The 19,934-nt window shown below is 36.3% G+C and overlaps 2 protein-coding genes across 2 annotated transcripts; both read right to left on the reverse strand.

The window, feature by feature from the left end:
- Positions 1-436: 436 nt before the first annotated feature.
- LOC145631387 (uncharacterized) lies at positions 437-11,657 on the reverse strand. The gene is made up of 16 exons (XM_081683461.1): positions 11,035-11,657; positions 7,820-8,014; positions 7,448-7,522; positions 6,625-6,792; positions 5,863-6,026; positions 5,520-5,735; positions 4,947-5,073; positions 4,158-4,346; positions 3,856-3,942; positions 3,149-3,306; positions 2,736-2,855; positions 1,598-1,823; positions 1,386-1,445; positions 1,107-1,280; positions 909-1,018; positions 437-788 (listed from the first exon to the last, which is right to left on the reverse strand). Exons 1-16 carry the CDS (start codon positions 11,254-11,256, stop codon positions 623-625), a joined length of 2,457 nt encoding a protein of 818 aa, XP_081539587.1. The 5' UTR covers positions 11,257-11,657; the 3' UTR covers positions 437-622.
- Positions 11,658-12,301: 644 nt separating this feature from the next.
- On the reverse strand, positions 12,302-19,267 carry LOC145631386 (putative protein phosphatase 2C 42). The gene is made up of 4 exons (XM_081683460.1): positions 18,656-19,267; positions 17,063-17,433; positions 15,240-15,476; positions 12,302-13,454 (listed from the first exon to the last, which is right to left on the reverse strand). The coding sequence occupies exons 1-4, from the start codon at positions 18,969-18,971 to the stop codon at positions 13,242-13,244; spliced, it is 1,137 nt and encodes a 378-aa protein (XP_081539586.1). The 5' UTR covers positions 18,972-19,267; the 3' UTR covers positions 12,302-13,241.
- Positions 19,268-19,934: the final 667 nt, after the last annotated feature.

Raw genomic sequence — 19,934 nt, forward strand, 5'->3', positions numbered from 1 at the left:
CCAAACCCGATAAGAAATATGACCCAACGTGACCCGACTCAAGCATGACCCATCCCAAACCCGACCCCCATAGATTATGGAATTAATCCGAATTTACCTGACCCAAGTTGACCCAACCCGCTCTTACCCGACCCAAATCCGACCCTTTTACCCAAATTGACAACTCTTTTATAAGTGTTTAAAGCTAATTAATCGTAAAGTACTCTTAGAAAATATTACGATTAGAAAAAACACTAAATTGACAAATCTATGCATTTTGTTGAATTTTAGCACGAATTTCTACATTTATTATACTTCGTTTGTAATATGTACGAAGTATATATTACTCCGAATTAGTGTATTACACATATAATGGCAAAAGTCAAAAGTGAAGAAAAAAAGAAGAATTACAGTAATTGTTTTAAACTTTTGTGATGTAGGAAATTCTGCACATAAGTTGGCAAAGAAAAATCAAACACTATGTATTGCTATAATAATAATGACCTTTTTTTTTTAAGAAATAATGAGCCCACAATACCTAGGACAGTGTAAATTTGCGCTAAACTTGAGAAGAAGCCTCATCAAAACTGTATTCAGGTGGTGAGATGGGTAAACAAGTAATCTCAGCTAACTTAAACTATGATTAGCGAACTGGATTCGAGAAAAAAATGACAAGAAAATATACAAGAAACCCAGCAATAAGAATTCCCCCATATATAAATGTTTGAGATGTCTGGATAGGGGCTTTGTATTCAATATTGCAGCATTTCATCTTCTCGCGCTCGCTGGCCAGGATACTATCAACATACCTGCATCAGATTGGTCTCAGAGATGTAAGGAAAAACGGTGGATAGAAGGGCTGGACCATGATACATCACAAAAGTATTCATGCGAAACATCATTTTAGAATATTTGGAAGGATAACTCACTGCTGCGTGAACATTGATGATTGCAGAATTTCTGTACTATTGAAATGTGCTTCTTGTAACCGATGGTCATACAGTAGGGACGACAAATCGACAAGCTGTTCCTCGAGGACCTGTCATCAAGTTATCATCTGAGATTACTACTTTAACATACATAACCATAATCATAAAACTAGCTATTTATAGAGCTTGAGGACTTACGTCCAAATATTTCTCCAGTCTTTCAACTAATTCATGTGGAAATGGTTCTGGAAGATGGGTGGTCTTTTTGTAGAATTTCTCCACCCAAAGTTCAGTAGTTGACTTGTTCTTTTTTCCCTTTACTGGTTCTCCAAGAGGAGTCTTCAGGTAATCCCCAGCAAAAGCTTGAACAGCCTGCAGGAAAAGTAAGGATGTAACGAGTTCCATCCACATTGGAAAGTAATAGATTATTACTCATCCGTATGGAAGATCAAATCACCAAAATGCAGATTAAATCACCTGTGATGTATCCCTGATCCTCCGGAGTGCAGAATCAACATGAGCATATATTGTGTTCCTCTGCAAATCGCGAGTAAAAATGAGCTCATATAAGTTACTTATCCAGAATACTACTAAACTTAGACATCAGTAAACACTACCACGATAATCAAACATTACTACTGTAATTTTCTATAATCAATTTTTCTGTTATGTTAATACTTCGTCATTACTTGTGCAACATCATGAAGCATTTGACTGATTCTCGAAGTATTGGAAAATGGTCCAAAAGGATGACAACCAACTGCCCAAAGCCAATTTAACACTGGCCTTTCATGTACATGAGAAGCCCTTTCAAAAGGTGCACTTAGCCCACCAACAGCTGAAGCAAGGCCTGCCAATATATGACGCTGTGCTTGTGATGGAAGAGCATGCCTCCTTTCCGTTTCAGAAACATAGCTGTTGGAAGAAGCAAATCAAATAAGCAAGGTTAAGAATGGTAACAACATCAGGGGAGAGCTACATGGAAAGTCAAATTTCCAAACTGAAAAGTGAAAACTCAACCCCAAAAAATGCATGCAAGTGTGAATAACAGCAAGATGAAGAGGGAGGGAAACAAAATAAAAATTTGACAAGATCAGATGCCATCCACAGAGTTTAGAGAGATGATGCAACAAAATTAGAATGTAGCATTACAAGGTTATTCTCCATCTCTACACAAGAAGGGAGTGAGAATGTGAGATACAGCATATATAAATAGTGATTTTTACATCACGAGGGTAATTATTTTCTGTCTTATCCCTCTCATTGGTGATGCAGCAACAACAATGCTGTTGATCTGTCGCATATTTTCAACGTACAGAGTTAAGACCATCATTTTTTGCACCAATCAATATTCTACTGAAATTTTTTATAAGCTTTCACCATCCCAACGTTAAGGACAATTACTTGTTCAGAAACTGAAGAACTTGACTACTGGCTTTTTAAATAATTATATCAAATTTTGGGGCATGGTATTGACTGTATTGAGTGGCAAAAGGTGTTGTAGAACTCAAGTAAAAGAATAGAGTAGTATACTAATCAGAGATTAAAAAAAATAAAAATTGAGCAATTAAATAGCTAGAATTGAAAATTTCGTGGCATACCCATCAGCCATCACAAATCTCACTCCAACACCACTGACTGAAATGAAATTTGTGAAGGTTTTACACCATTAATTATTTATACGTTTGTTCCAACCATCAATCCACTTTTCTAGATTCATTGATATTGAATCAATCACATTAAGCATTTTTAACAATGTACGAAGTATAACAGAGTCCAAACTAATTAAAAAGCAAAGCAAGTTCCTCAATAATTTAGTTGACTCGCCTTAGAGGTATATTTGCACTTTGATGCTCAAGTACAATGACAACATCCTTGCTTGTCCAAACCAAGCTTTCATCTTCCATCATAAGGTGAGGATCGACATCAGCTAATGAGAGCACAAAACTGGCAAAGGAGGTTAGTAGACTTAATATCTGAAATGATTGCCAACAGTTTTCACACAAATACCAACTAAAAATCAGGGATCTAGCTTAAGATTTGACAGATATGTTTACATAGAGAACCATTCTGCCTTTTTTTTCATGGGATACTGCTGAACATTATTTTCTTGTCCCAAATGAACAGATCAGAGGGAAATTAATTAGCATGAAAAGATCAACATTTTTACATCTATAGTCTAAACTTATAGTAATCAGAACTATTTACACACGGTCATCGATACCATGTTTTGTACTTACATTGGTATGACTCTGGTCCCATAGGTCCTGTATAAATTCCCCTCTTTCTTTATAGTCTTCTTTCTCTTTTGGGCACTGAACTTGCTGCTGTAAGTAGCCCAAAGAGGTTTGTGCTTCAAAATGGAATCACTTGAATCAGCTGATTCATCCATGAAACTCTGAAAATGTTGCACTGCAGTTATGAGAATCAAGAAGCTAAATGGCAAATGAATATATTCAAAGATCACAAGTCCTTTCAGGAAATACCATATATCATGCAGTACAGATACTAGCACCTATAAGCGCTAACGTCCCACAAGAAAAGGAAGTTTCAAAATGAGCAGATAATTGACATTAGAGATCCTATTCTCAAGACATGAAAGTCTGTATAGGTTTGTCAAAATAACGAGTTAGGCTTATTGCCTAAGAGGCAACTAAATGAAGCAAACTATTCATAGTGCCCTAATTTGATAAAACTTGCTCATGTTTAGTTACTCTGTAATAGTGCTCATTAAGGGTTGAGTAAGGACATTTTCCCCCTATTAGTTGCCGAAATAGTTAGGGGGAAAAAAGTTACCTCAAATATTTGCAAAATAGAATAACAAAATGGTATGCATACCACAAAAAAAGATATCACAGCCAAAATTGAATTATGCAGGGCCAAGGCTACAAGAAAAAAGAATAGAATTCTCATAGGTAACACAATAGAATTATAGGATTGGGCAAACCTGGCGAAGGAAAAATTTGTTTGAAAGAGATGGATCAGCCACGTCTAATATACCGCCAGCAAGGACATCAGCTGACCTTTCCATTTCCTGCAGATGATAATTTAATGTTATAAAACCACATATGTGATGATACCACTGAGCAAGATGCATGAAACTAGCACAGGAGCTCCAATGAGAAGATTGAGAACAACAAATAGAAGTAGTGGTTGTAAGTTGTAACAAAACATCTGCACAGAGCAACCCTTCGGGGCTTCATGATGTTTCTTCTAAAAATATAGAGAATTGAAGATAGAAAAGCAGACCTCTTTAAGAATAGCACCATCAACATATGTTTTTGTTTGGACATGAAAACGTCCATCAGTTTTTGTTTCATGGACTGAATGTCCCCGCATTGCTTTGGAGACAGCAACGGCCAACTTCTCATGCTGATGTAATGGATATGTACCCCCAACAATCACCACTTCTTGATCTTGATGGACCATTTTCTTGACCTGAAAAAATACAATTTAGAGCACTGAGATTTAACATTTTCCTGAATGAATTTACTAGTCAATTATGTAGAGCCTATGAGCAACTACAAACACTCTCGATTTGCTGCTTGGTTTGTACAGTCCAATATCTCTTTTCTTTAGACTGATAGGGTAAAAAAAATCCTCTGCAATAATATTGGAATTTGCCCAACATCAACAGAAGTGATGAACAACAGCTCAAGCTCTGCATTTTTGTTCAATGAACCTTATTTTGTTTTAGTCAATAATACTTGACTCAAAAAAGCGACCTTAAAAATCTAGCTGCTAACACACACACACACACACACACACACACACACACACACACACACACACAAAAAAAAAAAAAAAAAAAAGAGAGAGAGAGAGAGGTTCAAAGAAGCAAGCTTTTTATAATTTCTCATAAAACTTATTTAGATATCACACATTCAGAAGTTCAAACGAAAGGAAGCATTTATAGTTTCTCATAAAGCTCATCAGATATAACACAGAGAGAAACAGAAGGCATCATTTACAACAATGGACCCAAAAACAAAACACTACTGATCAAACTCCTGCCTAAACAGCAAGTAGAAAACTTACCTCTTCTTTAATTGCTTCAACATCAATACTGTAGTTATGGCCTTTAGTCATGATGTTGTAACGATTATGATTCTGTAGGACAATGATAGGTATCAGCAACCTTCTCGTCATATCAACAGATTCAAACCTACATGAACGGAAGAAAAAACCAACAATATACATCAACAACAAAAAACAACAAAGCCTAAGTCCCAAAACGATTTGGAGAAAAACCAACAATATACACGCATTAAAAAATAAAAAAAAAAAAAATAAAATAAAAAAAAAAAAGCTACCTAATAAGAATTAAAAACAAGTCAGAGTAGAGGTCAAAGTGTCAAACAAAGCAAATGCCACAAAAAATTTATTACACTTACTACCACCAAGTACCCCAAATTGGAGCTTATAGCAAAAAATTAAAAAGGCTGCTAAACAGAAGGAATATTGTGGTCACACAAACTATGCAATATTTTTGTCATAAACTACATAGAACAACAATCTGCCATGGATTCTGTCGCTGATCTGTTTATTAAGACCAATAGGAAATTCTTATACGTAGTAAATGATAATACCAGACTAATATCCAAAACATACCTAACATCTGGAGCTAGAACATGCTCAACTGTGGTTGTAATTAGTGCTCCAAGTTGACCAACAAATACATCATGGCTTAAATGAACAGCAGCAGCACTTAACTCCTTCGAAAACATGTTACGTATGCGTGGGAGTGTTCTTGAACTGATGCTTCCTTCCTCAGTTTCAATCTTGCCATATGTGCAAGGACCTGCTGACAAGTCAATGACAGCGAATCTGCAAAAATATGTAGAGCATAAATCTCCAGCTAACAAGTTAGACTTGAGGTCTTATGAGACTGCCTAGTGCCCTACACACAATAAGGGAGTGAAAATTATTTCCTTTGTCCCAGCATAGGAAATACCTGCTTGAGCTCAGCCAAACTTGAGATGCTCCTCCTCCATTATAACGATATCGATATATGTAATCCCCTTCTTGCTTCTTCATATCATCTTCTGAAAGTTGTGTAATTCTACTATACACTAAATCATCAAGATTAATATCCTGATTCCTAGGATCCATTCTGACCTGTTTAAATTACTAAAACCATTTGTCAGATGAGAGAATAAATACAATATATTCACTAGAAACTGTCAATATAATATATCAGTGATGAAAAGGAGGCTTGGAGTAAAACAGTGCACTAGCATAGTCGTATGTATTAGTCAGGAAAGGGAATGTGTAACGATACACCTACATATTGTAACTGTTCATGAATAATATACTAGTGGTCAGGAGGTGAGGTAAAAACCATTCTCATCTCTCTACCTCTAATAACTTGAGTCATGAATGACTCTAATAATACGGTGTTGGTATTAAATTATACTTAGATGGTATCATATAAATACCAACAAGGAGTTATAAGATTTATAACGATACCGACAAAACATTTTAGCATTCGTGGTATTACATCATGATAATACCATCTAAAGTAAAATTTAATACCAACGCATGTTATTAGAGTCATTCATGACTCAAATTATTATAGATAGAGAATCTCTCCAGTCAAATTACCAAAAGAACTCATAATTACAGGTTACATAATAATCAATTTCAGAACTAATATTTTCTAAAAATGTTCAACAATGCCATGTATTACTATGCAAATTACTAGATATTACGATACCTTGTCAAAATTCAGAACAAATATTGCAGTTGGCACTGGTCGGTCAATCTCTGGTGCAGTATATCCCGCACTCTCAACACCAAATATGTAGGAATACAGCTGCTCAAAAATAGGCTCCACAGCTGTTGCTTCCACATCATATGCCGGCACTTCTTTCCCAAATTCAGTCTATGATTGATAAATCACCAAAAGACATGTCAAACCAATAAACTTCATAAAACATAAAAGCAACACTTTAAATTTACATAATAAAAATTGTTTTTTTTTTCAACAAGGTATAATAAGGTTCAATTTCATTATGCTGAGCCATTGAGTGCCCCAATGGTTTTATAAAATCTCTAAAGGTATTCAATGAAGTAGAAGAAAGTTTTATCGCAATGTGTCAAGTTCCTTCTCCTAGATTACTTTCAATGAAATAATGGTCTTTTATGCAGATCTACAGACATTCATGTAAAATTGACATAAAATAAATTCCCAAATTGATCTCCTTTTGAAAAATACTCTTCTTGTTTATTTTTGCTGCCATAATCCACAACAATGATTTTAACATTAGAAAGCAATCCATTAAACATAAACTAGATATTTCACATTTTTCATGACTAAAACCATGGATTACACTCAAAATACGGAAGAAGTGATACGTTTGATATACTTAATAAATATTTAATCAGCTTGTCATTAAGTCATATTTTCACTCTTATGGTCCCTCACTAAATTACTACCCAGTAAAATAAGGCGAAAAAGGCAGAAAGGACCAGACATATTAGGTTTATTTAAAAGAGAGGGAGAGGGTGAGAAGCAACAGAGATTTCATCCTCATCACCTCTCTAGCTGTTCCAGCAGGAACCATAGCCTCCTTTAACACCTTCTCGAGAGATACTAGTTCTACTTCTCCAGCCTGCAACACAGTAAAATACACACGTTCTCAGCTACATGATATCTATTAAGTAAGAAGCAAGCAATTCACACATTTCCAAAAAAAAAAGAAAGAAATAAAAGAAGAGCCATGTGTATAAATCTGGACGCTAACCTCTATTAAGTATATTCTAATTTTGCAAATATTATCTTATCGTGAAATAGGGACACATCACATAGACACATATACAGAAGATCCTAGTTAAGCAGTCTAGAATCTCAGACTTATCAGAAAGCAATAAATGACACCAAAAGAGCCATATACATCAGCAGTCCTTACAGGTAAGACATTGTAGACAAGATGATGTTCAATATCCAGAGGCTCTCCAGTCTCCAAGCAGGAGGGTCGATGAGTTGGAAAGCCTATTTTTAGGAACTCTTGCAATTTGTGCAAGTCCAGTGAGTACCTATAGCCTCCATCACTATTGAACCCAACAAGAACTATGTTCACTTCGAGTGGGACTTGGAATGGAACCTGCATAGCATTCAATTTCAAGTGATTAATTTTAATTTGAGCAGAAGAATTAACAATGGTTCACTTTCAAATGCAAAATTTCCAATGTAAGGGCAGCAGAAAGCACTAGGAAAAAATGAGATGTATAAAGTAGCACAGAAACAGTGACAAAAACATAAAAATTAAAATAACAAACAGTTAGCCAGTAATCTAGTATACATTTCTCAGATTTTTGAAGCAAAATATACATTTATAGGAGTATACATAAAAAAAAAGTAAATAACACTTAAAGGTCAGTCATATTGTTTAGAAAAGTCATTCATAATGAAAGCGTCACTTAAGGCTCCATCTATTAGCAATGCATCACATAGCTAGAAAGGTTAAAGTCTATTATAGTGGCGAGCAAAGCTTTCAACAGAACCTACAAGCCTTTGACTGATGAGAGAGAAAGCAGTTTGAAGTCAGCAGCTCTTGGGTTTTAAAGGCTGCTGAGGTTTTTACAGCAAAGCTTTGCTAGCAGAGTAAGACAACAGTGAAAGAGAGAAAATGAGTTTGAGAAGAGAAAAGGAGATTGCACTGTAGACAGACTGGTCTACTGGTCTTTTTCTTATCTTAGTCATTACCCTTTTTATCCTATTTAAACTTGAACACATAAAAGGCTTTGCCCACAACTCTTGAGAGCAATCTTTTTCAGACAGTTCATAACTTCATAAGTTTCAACTAAATTAAAGTACAGGTTATCATAGTTGTGATGTAGTAAAAAATAATTTCTTTCTTTACATCGTATTTTATATTTGGAAACGAAAGAAAGAGAGGTAGTAAAAAAAATTCTTTCTTTACACAGTATTTTATTAATTTCTTTTGACAACCAAATAAATTTGTTATATTGGAAGTATAATAGTATATGAGCACTTATCCCCTCAGGTAGAGATGGGCAACGGGCCGTGCCGTGCCGCGGTGGTGGGCGTGCCGTGCCGTGCCGTGCCTAAATTTGGCACACCCCAGCCCACGGCACGGCACGGCCCACGTGCCTGGCGGGCCGTGCCGTGCCGGGCCGCGGGCCAAACCGTGCCACTTTTTTTTTTTTTTTTTTTTTAATGAACGTAAATAAAAAAAACGATATATAAATATTATTTAGTACAACTTAATTTTATATAAATAATGTTATTAATTTATGTTTATGTTAATGTTAATATATTTTGTGTTGAACAAACTTTATTTTAATTAAGGTTTTATAAATTATTTATCTAATTATGTTTAAGTTTATATAAATAATTTTATTAATTTAGCAAAAAACAACAATACATATAATAAAAATTAAATTACCACTGCCGTGCCAGACCGTGCCACGTGTCGTGCCGGCGTGCCGACCCACGGGCCGGCCACCGTGCCTCGTGCCGTGCTCGTGCCGATTCCCAGATTTTTGTTCACGGCACGGCCCACGGCCCACAGGTGGGCCGCCGTGCCATGCCGTGCCGGAATCGTGCCGGGCCCGTGCCGGCACGGCCCATGCCCATCTTTACCCTCAGGTATATAATAAAGGACATCAGCAACAATCAAAGAAGAAAACATAAGAATACTGAAGATATGTATTTGCAAGTTTAGCAACATAAAGCATGCATATCACAGCATGGCCTTATCTGTGTAAAAGCAAAACACATAGCTTGTACTCAAGCTGGAAAACTAAACCAAGGGGGACAGAGGCACTGGTATTTGGCAAAACAAATTGTAGTACATAGTCGAGGGGAAATTTTCTTAGCCAAACTACAGAAAAGATGGAACGAAAGAGTAGCAAACACACTGTTTGCGCCACTTGACAGCACAAAGGGAGCCACCAAACTAAGCCTGAAAGCCTTGAACGCGTCATCTCAACATGTGATGACAGGACAAACCAATGCGTATCTAAGTATATGGTAAAAATTGTGACTAAACAAGAACAGGAACCTCATTTACAGATTGGAGGAAGGCATAAATATACAATGATATAGTTTTGCTTCAGTTGACAAGATCTCAGTATTTGGATAAACATAAAAATTGAAATGTAACTAATTAAAACAAATTTCTTACTGTATCAGCCATTGTGTTGCTATTCATTACTCTTTTTTGGCCAAGGATTATAGCAAAAACAGTCTCTCGATATTCATTGGGGTAAAACTAACAGCAGACCCCTACCTAGCTACCCCCACAATTACCACACCTTAAGTTACTTGGACTCTTCATAACACTCTAAGTACCTATGTCGAACCCTCAACACCATGACATGGGTATGACACTTGGACACTTAAATTTTGGAATTTTTTTCATAAAATAGCCAAGTTGGACGCTTGGACACATACCCGTGTTAGACATGAGTAACTGAGCCTAAGTAACTTACACCTTAGAAAAAAGCTTTGCAAGAGACCATCCAATCGATTGCATCCTATCTTAAGGCAAATACTAATCAGTTTAAAGAACATATAATATAATCACCAATTCGTTCAAATTTTACTCAGGTCTATATCAATTTCCATAGTTCCTACTAAATGTGTTTGTTGCCTCAAAACATGTCAAAGACTAGAATTTTGTTGCCTTTTCTTCTAAAGAGAGCACACACTACTATATTTATGAGCCAAACTTCAAAAAAGTTTAATAGTCTTGGACATGATATAATTAATTATACCAAAACAGCAGAAAAACAATTGATCAGTATAATCACAATTCTTCCCGGCGCAGTTTTTCATTATCAGAATTCAAGACAATACCCATCCTTTAAATCAAGCAGAAAGATCACCAATATGAGCTGAATATAATTAATTATCGAATAGGTCACTACCAAAAGGAACAATCTTTCATACCAAAATACAACCTAATTGTGAATTATTACTAAATAATTCTTCATCCACCAAAAATTTCACATTCCACAACATCAAATTAATTCAATCAAAGTAGCAACAAATCTCTAAATCCAAAACTCAAAATGCAATCAAACCCAAATCAAATATAACTAGAGCCAAAATCAGAATAAATCAATAAACTAGAAGGATAAACCCTAGAAAAATGACCTCAGCGCGGGAGTGAAGCATACGACGAACATCAGATCGAACAGTATCTTTGACATCGTGGAAAGCGCCATGGTGCCAGTGAGGGCTTCCAGGGTCTCTTTTGAAGGCTTTGTGCGCAGACTCCATTGATGGAAGCTCCGCCATTAACAGAATCAATAGTATCACCATTGTTAAACAGTTTCTTGATAATTTCATCTTCCATGGAAATTGAATTGGAATCATCAATCTAATTCGCAATTTAAGGTTGTTGCTGTAATGATTCGATTTGGGGTAGAGAAGAGAAGTAGCAACTAGCAAAGAGCTGAGAATGAACTAGTGTGGTTAATGGTCGTGGGGTTGTAGACCAAAGTAGACGAACAAGATCACTGGTACATTTTACTATGGCAAATTTGATTTTTATCGCCTCCAAAAACCGACTTATTTTCTTTTACCATCTACTGCCATCATATAAACAAATAAAAATTGACTTTTATCACTAATAACCTCGAATTTCGTCCATAAATCCATTAATGAGGCCTACTACACGTGTCACCATATTATTGGATAAAATTGAAAAAAAAAAAGGAAACCTTCGTCACCAACTGTCACCTAGCCACCAGCGGATCGACTACCAGACCCACCGCCGGACCGGTTAAGTGTCAATGGATGGCACGCTGACATTTATTAACCTTGGTCTACTTTTTAAGCCTATCAACCTAAAATCAATAAACTTTTCTTATTGAGTATAAATTAGAATTAAATTAGGGGGACGATGGTTTCCAAGGGGAGATTGTTTAATTCCCTTCCAAAAAAACAAAAATATGTTTAAACATGTTTAAGCATAAAAAGATTATTTTCCTAATCATTAATTTGATTCATAAAATGTAGAATGGAGATGAAACTATACAAGTGTTGAAAAAAACTCTTAATTTAATCACTACCTCGGTTGATTTTTATGTGCAACTTAGGGGTATTATTTGTGGGATATAAAATATTCCAAAATTGCACATAAAAATTAACGGAGGTAGTATAAAAATTGCTACTCGTACATGGCGAGAGGTAGAGTGAGACGGAAGAGGGTAAAGTTCAAAGATTGTAAATAAACTCCTACTCCGTATTTCATTAGAGATGGTGGATATGCGAGTTGTCAAAAGAAGGTAATGACAATATTACATCAGGGTTTTGCTTGTCGTAGAATGAGAATGGTGGAGGGCAACTATGAATATTTTGTAGTAGGCGTGTACTTAGATTCTACTTGTATATGAACAAATAATTCTAACATAATAAATGATAGACCCAAGATTATATGTTCATAATCATTACCAAAGTTTTTACAAACAAATAAAGGGTTTTCATGGGTAATTATGACAAAGGTTGCCTTAATTCTGTCAATATAGTCATCAAGGTAGGCTTACTAATGAAACTTGTTTAATCTTTACAAAATGTACAACAAAAATAGTCATATTTATCAAGACCGATTCAATTAGTTTTCAGATAATCATGATTCAAGGGCACGATGATTTTTTAGACTTGCAATCAAACCTGCCAAAGTAAGCAAAAACGTTAATTGGTTGAGCCGAGGAGAAATTATCCCATCATAGCAATCCTTATTGACCGCTCTCAACTGGTAACCAAACCTGCCAATGTAAGCAACCCTTACCGTTCAATTGATAAACCAAAGGAGTATGTATGGGGTTAGAATTCTGGATGGTAACCGCAAAAGAACTCATTTCGTTTGCTGATTGAGATACCATCCCGTGTCTTATAAAATTTCAAACATCAATGATCAGTGTTGTGAAATGTCAGAAACAATAAGGGGGTGGGGGGAAGTCATAGAAAAGGTATGTTCTGTGCTGGTTAACTGCAAGGCTTCCATTGCACATCAAGTAAACGGACTTCTGATAGCAAATACAAGTACAGGAGAGGGAAGTTTGATAAAATATGATTCATCCAGAAGCCCCATATTAGTGAGCAGTAAACAGCAGTGCGATTTCCTTTGTAAGTAAATCTCCAAAAGTAACCAACTGAATGATGCTCAGCTGCTCCTGCAAGCATATGATACCCGAAAAGGTGTCAACCCTCTAACCGTTCCAGTATACAAGTCCACCGGCAAAAAACTGGAATAAAGGCGCTGCCTCAGTGACATGGTGTGTCTCGCATTTGAATGCTTGGCACAAAAATCACGAAACTTGTCTTCGGTTAACAGCCACGTAAATTGTCACAAGCAACTAGTGTTCTAAAGCACTTCGGATAGAAAATGGAGGGTCCTGTACCACACCTCTGCGGATAAGATCATGGTTAAAGAACAACACAATGACAGAAATGTCATCATGGAAATGACGTCTAACTTTCTTGTCGATTTTCTGGAGATCAGAAAACCGCATTTCTCTTTTTCTAGCAGCTTCATGTAGTGCGGCTTTGACAAGCCGTTTAGCACTTCCCTGCAATATCCAAAACTTGTAAGCTACCAAAGCAACAAGAATGCATATAAATAATTTCCATGCTCCCATATGATAATATATACTTAATTAAAACCAAACAAAAGCCACAGATGCTACGAGATTCACAAATACAGAGTATTTCCTTATTCAATTAGATAAGTCTAAAACATCACTACATTGATAACAATATGGGAGGATCAAGAATCTGTGTAAGGATTTTAAAAGTGTAAATTCCATTGTATATCTGTAATAGCATGAAAAATCCAAATTGTCAGAATTAGGAAGAACAAAATTTAGAGGATAAAGATTGTAGATTGTAATTTGATGCTATTAAAACAACAAATGGGGTTCATAATCCCAGCCTTTCGAGTTTCAGAGTGGCTGGACACTCCCACTTGCATACTAATCAAAGTAAAATAAATCCTCAACAACTATTACTTATCTCCTCTCTAACTGATCTGCTCACTTTACATCCTCTCACAATTCCTTGCCTCTCCTGCCTGTAATCAACTATCTACTTTCCTCTTCAATCTAAAGGTAATGGACTAATTTGCATTACCAAGAGGGCCCCATCCCACTAGGCTAGTCTATTACACTACCATACAAAAAAAGGTGATGGAAGCCTGAACCAGTGAAAAATTTTTGACCAAGCCACCAAGTACAAATACTCCAGCCATTCACAAGACCTAGTCACCAACAATGCAGCAACAGCAATCCATCTCTAGATTGATACTTCTAGTTATCCCAAAAACAAAGAGAAAAGGAGGGGGGGGGGGGGGGGGGACTCAATATGATGTAAAGCACATAAATGCACGGAATTTTACGGGATGCATCCCGAGGTCATATGATGTTGTTTGGACCCATATACAACCATAAGTCGGCTACATAAAGGCCCCGTGGAAGCTTATAGCCAATACAAGTGGCGTGTACGGAAACTGTTAAAATCGGATGCTTAAAGGCAAATTGGATGGTTTCACCCATCCAATTGGACTCCCGAAGGATATTAGGGTCTATAGATAGCTTCTCGGCAATTTTTGTTTGCGAGTAAAAAAAAGTCAAAATTTGGCAAAATTGAAGGCTATAATACACGTTTTTTGGCCACTTTCAGAGGTTTCGGGACCCGGTGTCGAAAAGTCTCGAGATACTATGGGATACATCCCAGGGTCATATAATGTCGTTTGGAACCATATATGATCATTATATATTGCCATAAATGTCCGTGGTAGCCTCGAGTTTATAAATCGATACAAGTTATAAACGGGTAAATTGACAGTTTGAAGGTATATTGGATGGTTTTACCCACCCAAATGGACTCCCGGGGTGTATTAGGATCCATGGGAAGCATCTCGGCAATTTTTATTTCCGGGTCTTAAAAAGTGAAAAATTGTCCAAAATTGAAGGCTATAATACACGATTTCGGGTCATTTTTTGACTTTTTTTTCGAAAACTGAACTAAATACGTGGGGTGACTCCCGAGGTCATATAAGGTGGTTTGAAACCATAACACAGCTATAAAGATGTCTATAAAGATGTCTAAAACAAAAACAACCAACATGATACAGATAAAAAACACATAGACTGAGATGTAATCACACATAAAGGACACCTGACAATAAGTGTTTCCCAATCTTATGGATATAGAAAGTCAATTCTCCCTACATTAACACACATGCAGCCACAAAGGCCCATCCTTGAATTTGTGAAGCACAAGCATATACAAAAACATCCTTATTAAGTAAATAATCCTAAGAAACAGATAATAAAATAATACAAGTAAAATCTTACAGCATGGGGATGGCTGTGCACAATATCAACAGCAGTTTCATTAGACATGTGTTCCCATAAACCATCAGAAGCGAAAATAAGGAAAGAATCATTCGGCTGTAGATGATGTGAAACAATAGATGGAATTGCAGTCAAGATAGGCATGTGTATTGGTTCTGAAAGCCTGAATTTTGCATTAATAGGTTCCCTGTTATATTGAGCATGTTTCATATAAACATCCCCTATAGATCTAGAAACCTGCACAAGAGATGATCACGACATTGAAAGTAGTTTATTTTCACATATAATACACCAACATCGGCAAGATGTAATAAACATTAAACAGTCAAAATAAACAAACGACAGTAAATGAATCATTATATATATGTATAAATAATAGAAGAAGAAGAAAAGTTAAAAATACTCCAATACGTTAGCTCATAGCTACAAATTCGCCTTTGTCCAAACAATCTTGCCAATAAGGTGAATATCATCAATATTTCAAGTTACCTACAAATTCCTTATTAATTATATGGTTTCAAGAGTAATAAAGAGCCCCAACCACCCATCCCTCCTTCGGTCCTTCCATCATTAACTCAACTCACCATCCCAATTTCTTTCTTAACTCCGGAAACTGTCAACTTCACCGACCCCCCTCCTTTGCATTGAACACATCAGCTTGATTAACATGTCAAACAGGCTTGTTGAGTCAAGTTGGGGTTTGAATTACCCCCCCCCCCCCCCCGACGATAGTCTTCAGGTTTGGGTATTTGCTTATTCACGACTCATAATCTTCAGGTTCCGGTCAACCAAACATTTAATGCCCATTAAAATTTTGTTTTGTAAACAAAAATATAACCATATCCTGATAAAAAAAAAATAATAATATGAACTATACAGCGCCAATAACAAATCATGTTAAACATATTAAATTATAACCACATCCAACTATAGATGATTTATAAGTCCAATCAAAGCCATGTTAAACCTAAAAATTATTATAATCAGAGATATTTGTGCAGAAAAGTCCTCAAAATCTCATTCTATTACACTAAATACAAGAATTCTCGGGCAAAGTTGGATTTGAATCAATAGTTTTCCTTTGATGTTGGGTTTTCCACCAATCTAAGCCCCAAAGGCAAACATAACATCAAAGAAGAGGGGTCAAAGAAGGCACACTGTAAGTTCTTCAGAGCCTATATGGTTTTAAAGGATACAAAGTAGCTCAAACTTATAAAGTATATCTTATTAATAAAGAGGTGTTAACTATGAACACATCCAAAATTGGAAAGCCTAAAGTATATCTTATTAATAAAGAGGTGTTAACTATAAACCATCAATACTACAAGTCTACAACATATTTACCAATACCAAAAAATTAGAAATCTGAAAACCTAGCATCAAAAAATAAAAGATGGCAAATCTAAAAAACAAGTTTCAAACAGAAAGATGACCCTTATCACTGATTTTGGATAGCATAGCAGATAAACATGAATAAAAATATATAGTCACGCATGGTCAATAGGTGCCAAGCTGGTCTCAGCATCTCAAGAGGTTTGTCTTTACCTTTCATAGTTAGCTTCTAGGAAATATACGGGAAAAACGTACATATTTCTATGAAGCTCATGGTTACAATGCCATATAATGAGCTAAGAAAACAAGAATACCACCACCCAAAATAGACACTAATCATTGACAGATTTTACACATATAAAAGATTATCGACATTTATTTCCAAATCCACAATATACCCCAAAAAGTCCAAAATTACACACCACACAAAAACATCAATGGCAGGCTTAAAAAGAATCAACAGGAGAAGAAATGGTAGCACGATAACTAACCTGAATAATTCCTTTCACTCTCCAAACTCCATGCTTTAACATGACAATCTGGGGATCATCTGGATGTAAGTCTCTTAGCTCTCTTCTTACTGCCTCTTCATTAGCATTATGCTCACTTGTTAATTGAACAGCATCAACACCTCCAGTTCTAGCATTTTTCCTCCCAAGAACAGCACGGGAATCTCCAAGATTTGCCACAAAAAGAGTGTGTTGTGATATCACACCAACAAGACAACATGACCCCACAGTGGCTATTTGTGGTTTTGTGCTCCACAACTCCGAAACCACATCAAGAAAACCATCCTCTGTTGCACGAAAAGCTCTTTTTATGGTCTCTGCTGTGACTACACCATCAGTCTCAGCTGATTTTGCTGCATCAATAGAAATCCTAAGAACGCAAACATAAGGTAGGCATCTTCTACATATTTAGCTAAAGAAATTGAAAAGAACAAAACAAAGGAGCAAACATTCAATTTAGTGGTACACGGCAGAATGCAGATACCAATGACTAAAGTCAGCAAAAACTTAACTAAATAATCACGCATTTGCAAGATCCACATGTTGAAAAAGTATAGAGGGGGTGAAGGAATATAATAAGATATAGACATTGTTATCCCTGATGTGATGTCACAGAAACACCAAGACCATTTTTGTCACTAGGATGAAAAGAAAAACAAAATTAATACTTGAATTTCCGCCCAAAAGCTCCTACTTAAAATTCAAATAAATCCTGAACAACGCATAGAAACTTCAAGTATGCTGCTATGCTCCACATCATGAAAGAATAATAGACAATGATGAATCAGTGTATGGTGGGAGCCCTACATACGCACCCTACACATGCTTACAATCCAAAAGGTACACCACACATTATGCTGCCATCAAACTTCAATTTAGTTAAACATCTCTCCACATGCAACCTATCACTAGCTACAAATCAGTGTGCCCTAATAAACCATCCTTCCCATCATTCCATTTGCTATGTACCATACTCTACAAACTCCGGAGCAATTGGTCTTGGATAACACTAATGTAGAGATCAATACATAAACTACATCAAACTCTTCATATTGATTGCATATTCTATCCATTGAGCTAATTACTATTTCACTCTTTTCAACATAGGCCTTCGTCCAACAACCAAAAAAAGAAACAACCCAAATCAACATTCTACATTATTAGTAAAAACATGCCTATGGCTTCTCTTTAACATCCCCAATCACGCTCTCAGCCAATAAACACATGCTAATGCTATATTTACTCCAACTAATCAGTATCCTCAAACAATTTCTCCTTCAATTAAAACAATTGAATATTTAATATCAACTCTCAACTCATCAATATCCTCAACCAGGATCTCATCCAATTAACACAAATTTAGTCTTTACTCCCAGCTCATCAAGAATATATGATCATACAAAGTCTATGCTATTTTATTCACATTTCAACCCTAAAAATTAATCAAACAACTTCAAGTCAAAACCACAAAAACCCAATTAAAATCCAGCATCTAATCCCACATTTCCAAAACCATTCATACAAACATCAATCAAATTATAATCAATCAAACAAATGAATATAGTAAGAACGAACCTTGAAGGTGGCGAAACAGGTGATCGCAGACAAACCGAGCGGCCTCGGGCCCACCATGACCGTCATAAACACCGACAAAGGTGCCAAAGGGCCCACACTCGATTTGACTCTGATCTTCAAGCACCTGATTAGCCTGAACAACCGCCATAGAAAACTCTCCAGTAGCACACTTTCCCAAATCACGGTACCAAAGCAACCCATCTCTGCCGTCTCTACCACCGCCACCATCGTTGTCTCCTCCGCTGCTTCCGCCGACGATGTCAACGCCGAAAGGCTTCCAACATAGAGAGAGAAAGTTCATCAAAGCTTTGAGCATCAAACATTTCTCGGGGGGAAAAACCCAATTCCTGAAATTATCGAAGAACTACTATTCGATTATCAAAACCCACATCAAGAATTCGAAATTTGTAGGGAAATAATGGTGGGATTTTGATTTTGATTTAGTTAGAGAGAGAGAGAGAAAGAGAGAGGAAGAAGATGGGTTTTCTGGGTTTTAATTGTGGGGTGGTTTGTGTTGGGTGGTGGAGAGGCAGAGGAGAGAGAATAAAGGGAGGTTTTTGAGGAAGAATTGTGATTGGGCCAAAGGTAAAAGGGTCGTTTTCAATGTGGAATTTGGGTCATGTGAAAGGCAAGGGGTGTGGGGAGGGCATGGCTGCCTGCCTGGCTCGCTATGTTGTTGTTGTTCTTCTTCTTCTTGTTTCTTCTCGTTTGATGAGCGGGTCATGCGTGTGTCTTCATACATTGTCCAATTTCAATGGTCGAGTGGTCGCTCCTTTGCTTATTATTGTTCGGGTAGCGATGGTCCCTTATATGCCATTGTCGAATTAGATGTGTTGAATCAAGCGGTATCAGAAGTATGTCACAAGTTGAATCTGGTTACGAACCCTTTGTTCGAAGAGAAAATCATTTATAAATGTCTTAACTTGAAAGGTGTTCTTTCAAATAAAATGTCCTATAGTTTTTACAATAAATACTATGTATTGACTAAAAATGTATAAGAAATTAATATAATGTAATAAAGAGATTTTATATTTTTTATGAAGCAACAAAGGTGTCAACGCTTAAGAATCTCAATAACTTCTTTACTAGTTGATTATAGTTCAATGGTGAACAAAAAGTTGTTGAAATGTAAATTAAGAACAAGGTCTTGATTTTATCATTACCTTGGTAAGTTGGAACTTGGAAGCAAGCCTAATTTCACTATTGCGTTTATGGTTTATAGTCATTTAGGGCAAATCACACCCCTAGCTGAGAATTCTCTACCAAGGGAGTGAGAGAC

The sequence above is a fragment of the Chenopodium album genome, chromosome 5 (genome assembly GCF_948465745.1).
Source record: "Chenopodium album chromosome 5, dcCheAlbu1.1, whole genome shotgun sequence".
NCBI lineage: Eukaryota > Viridiplantae > Streptophyta > Magnoliopsida > Caryophyllales > Amaranthaceae > Chenopodium > Chenopodium album.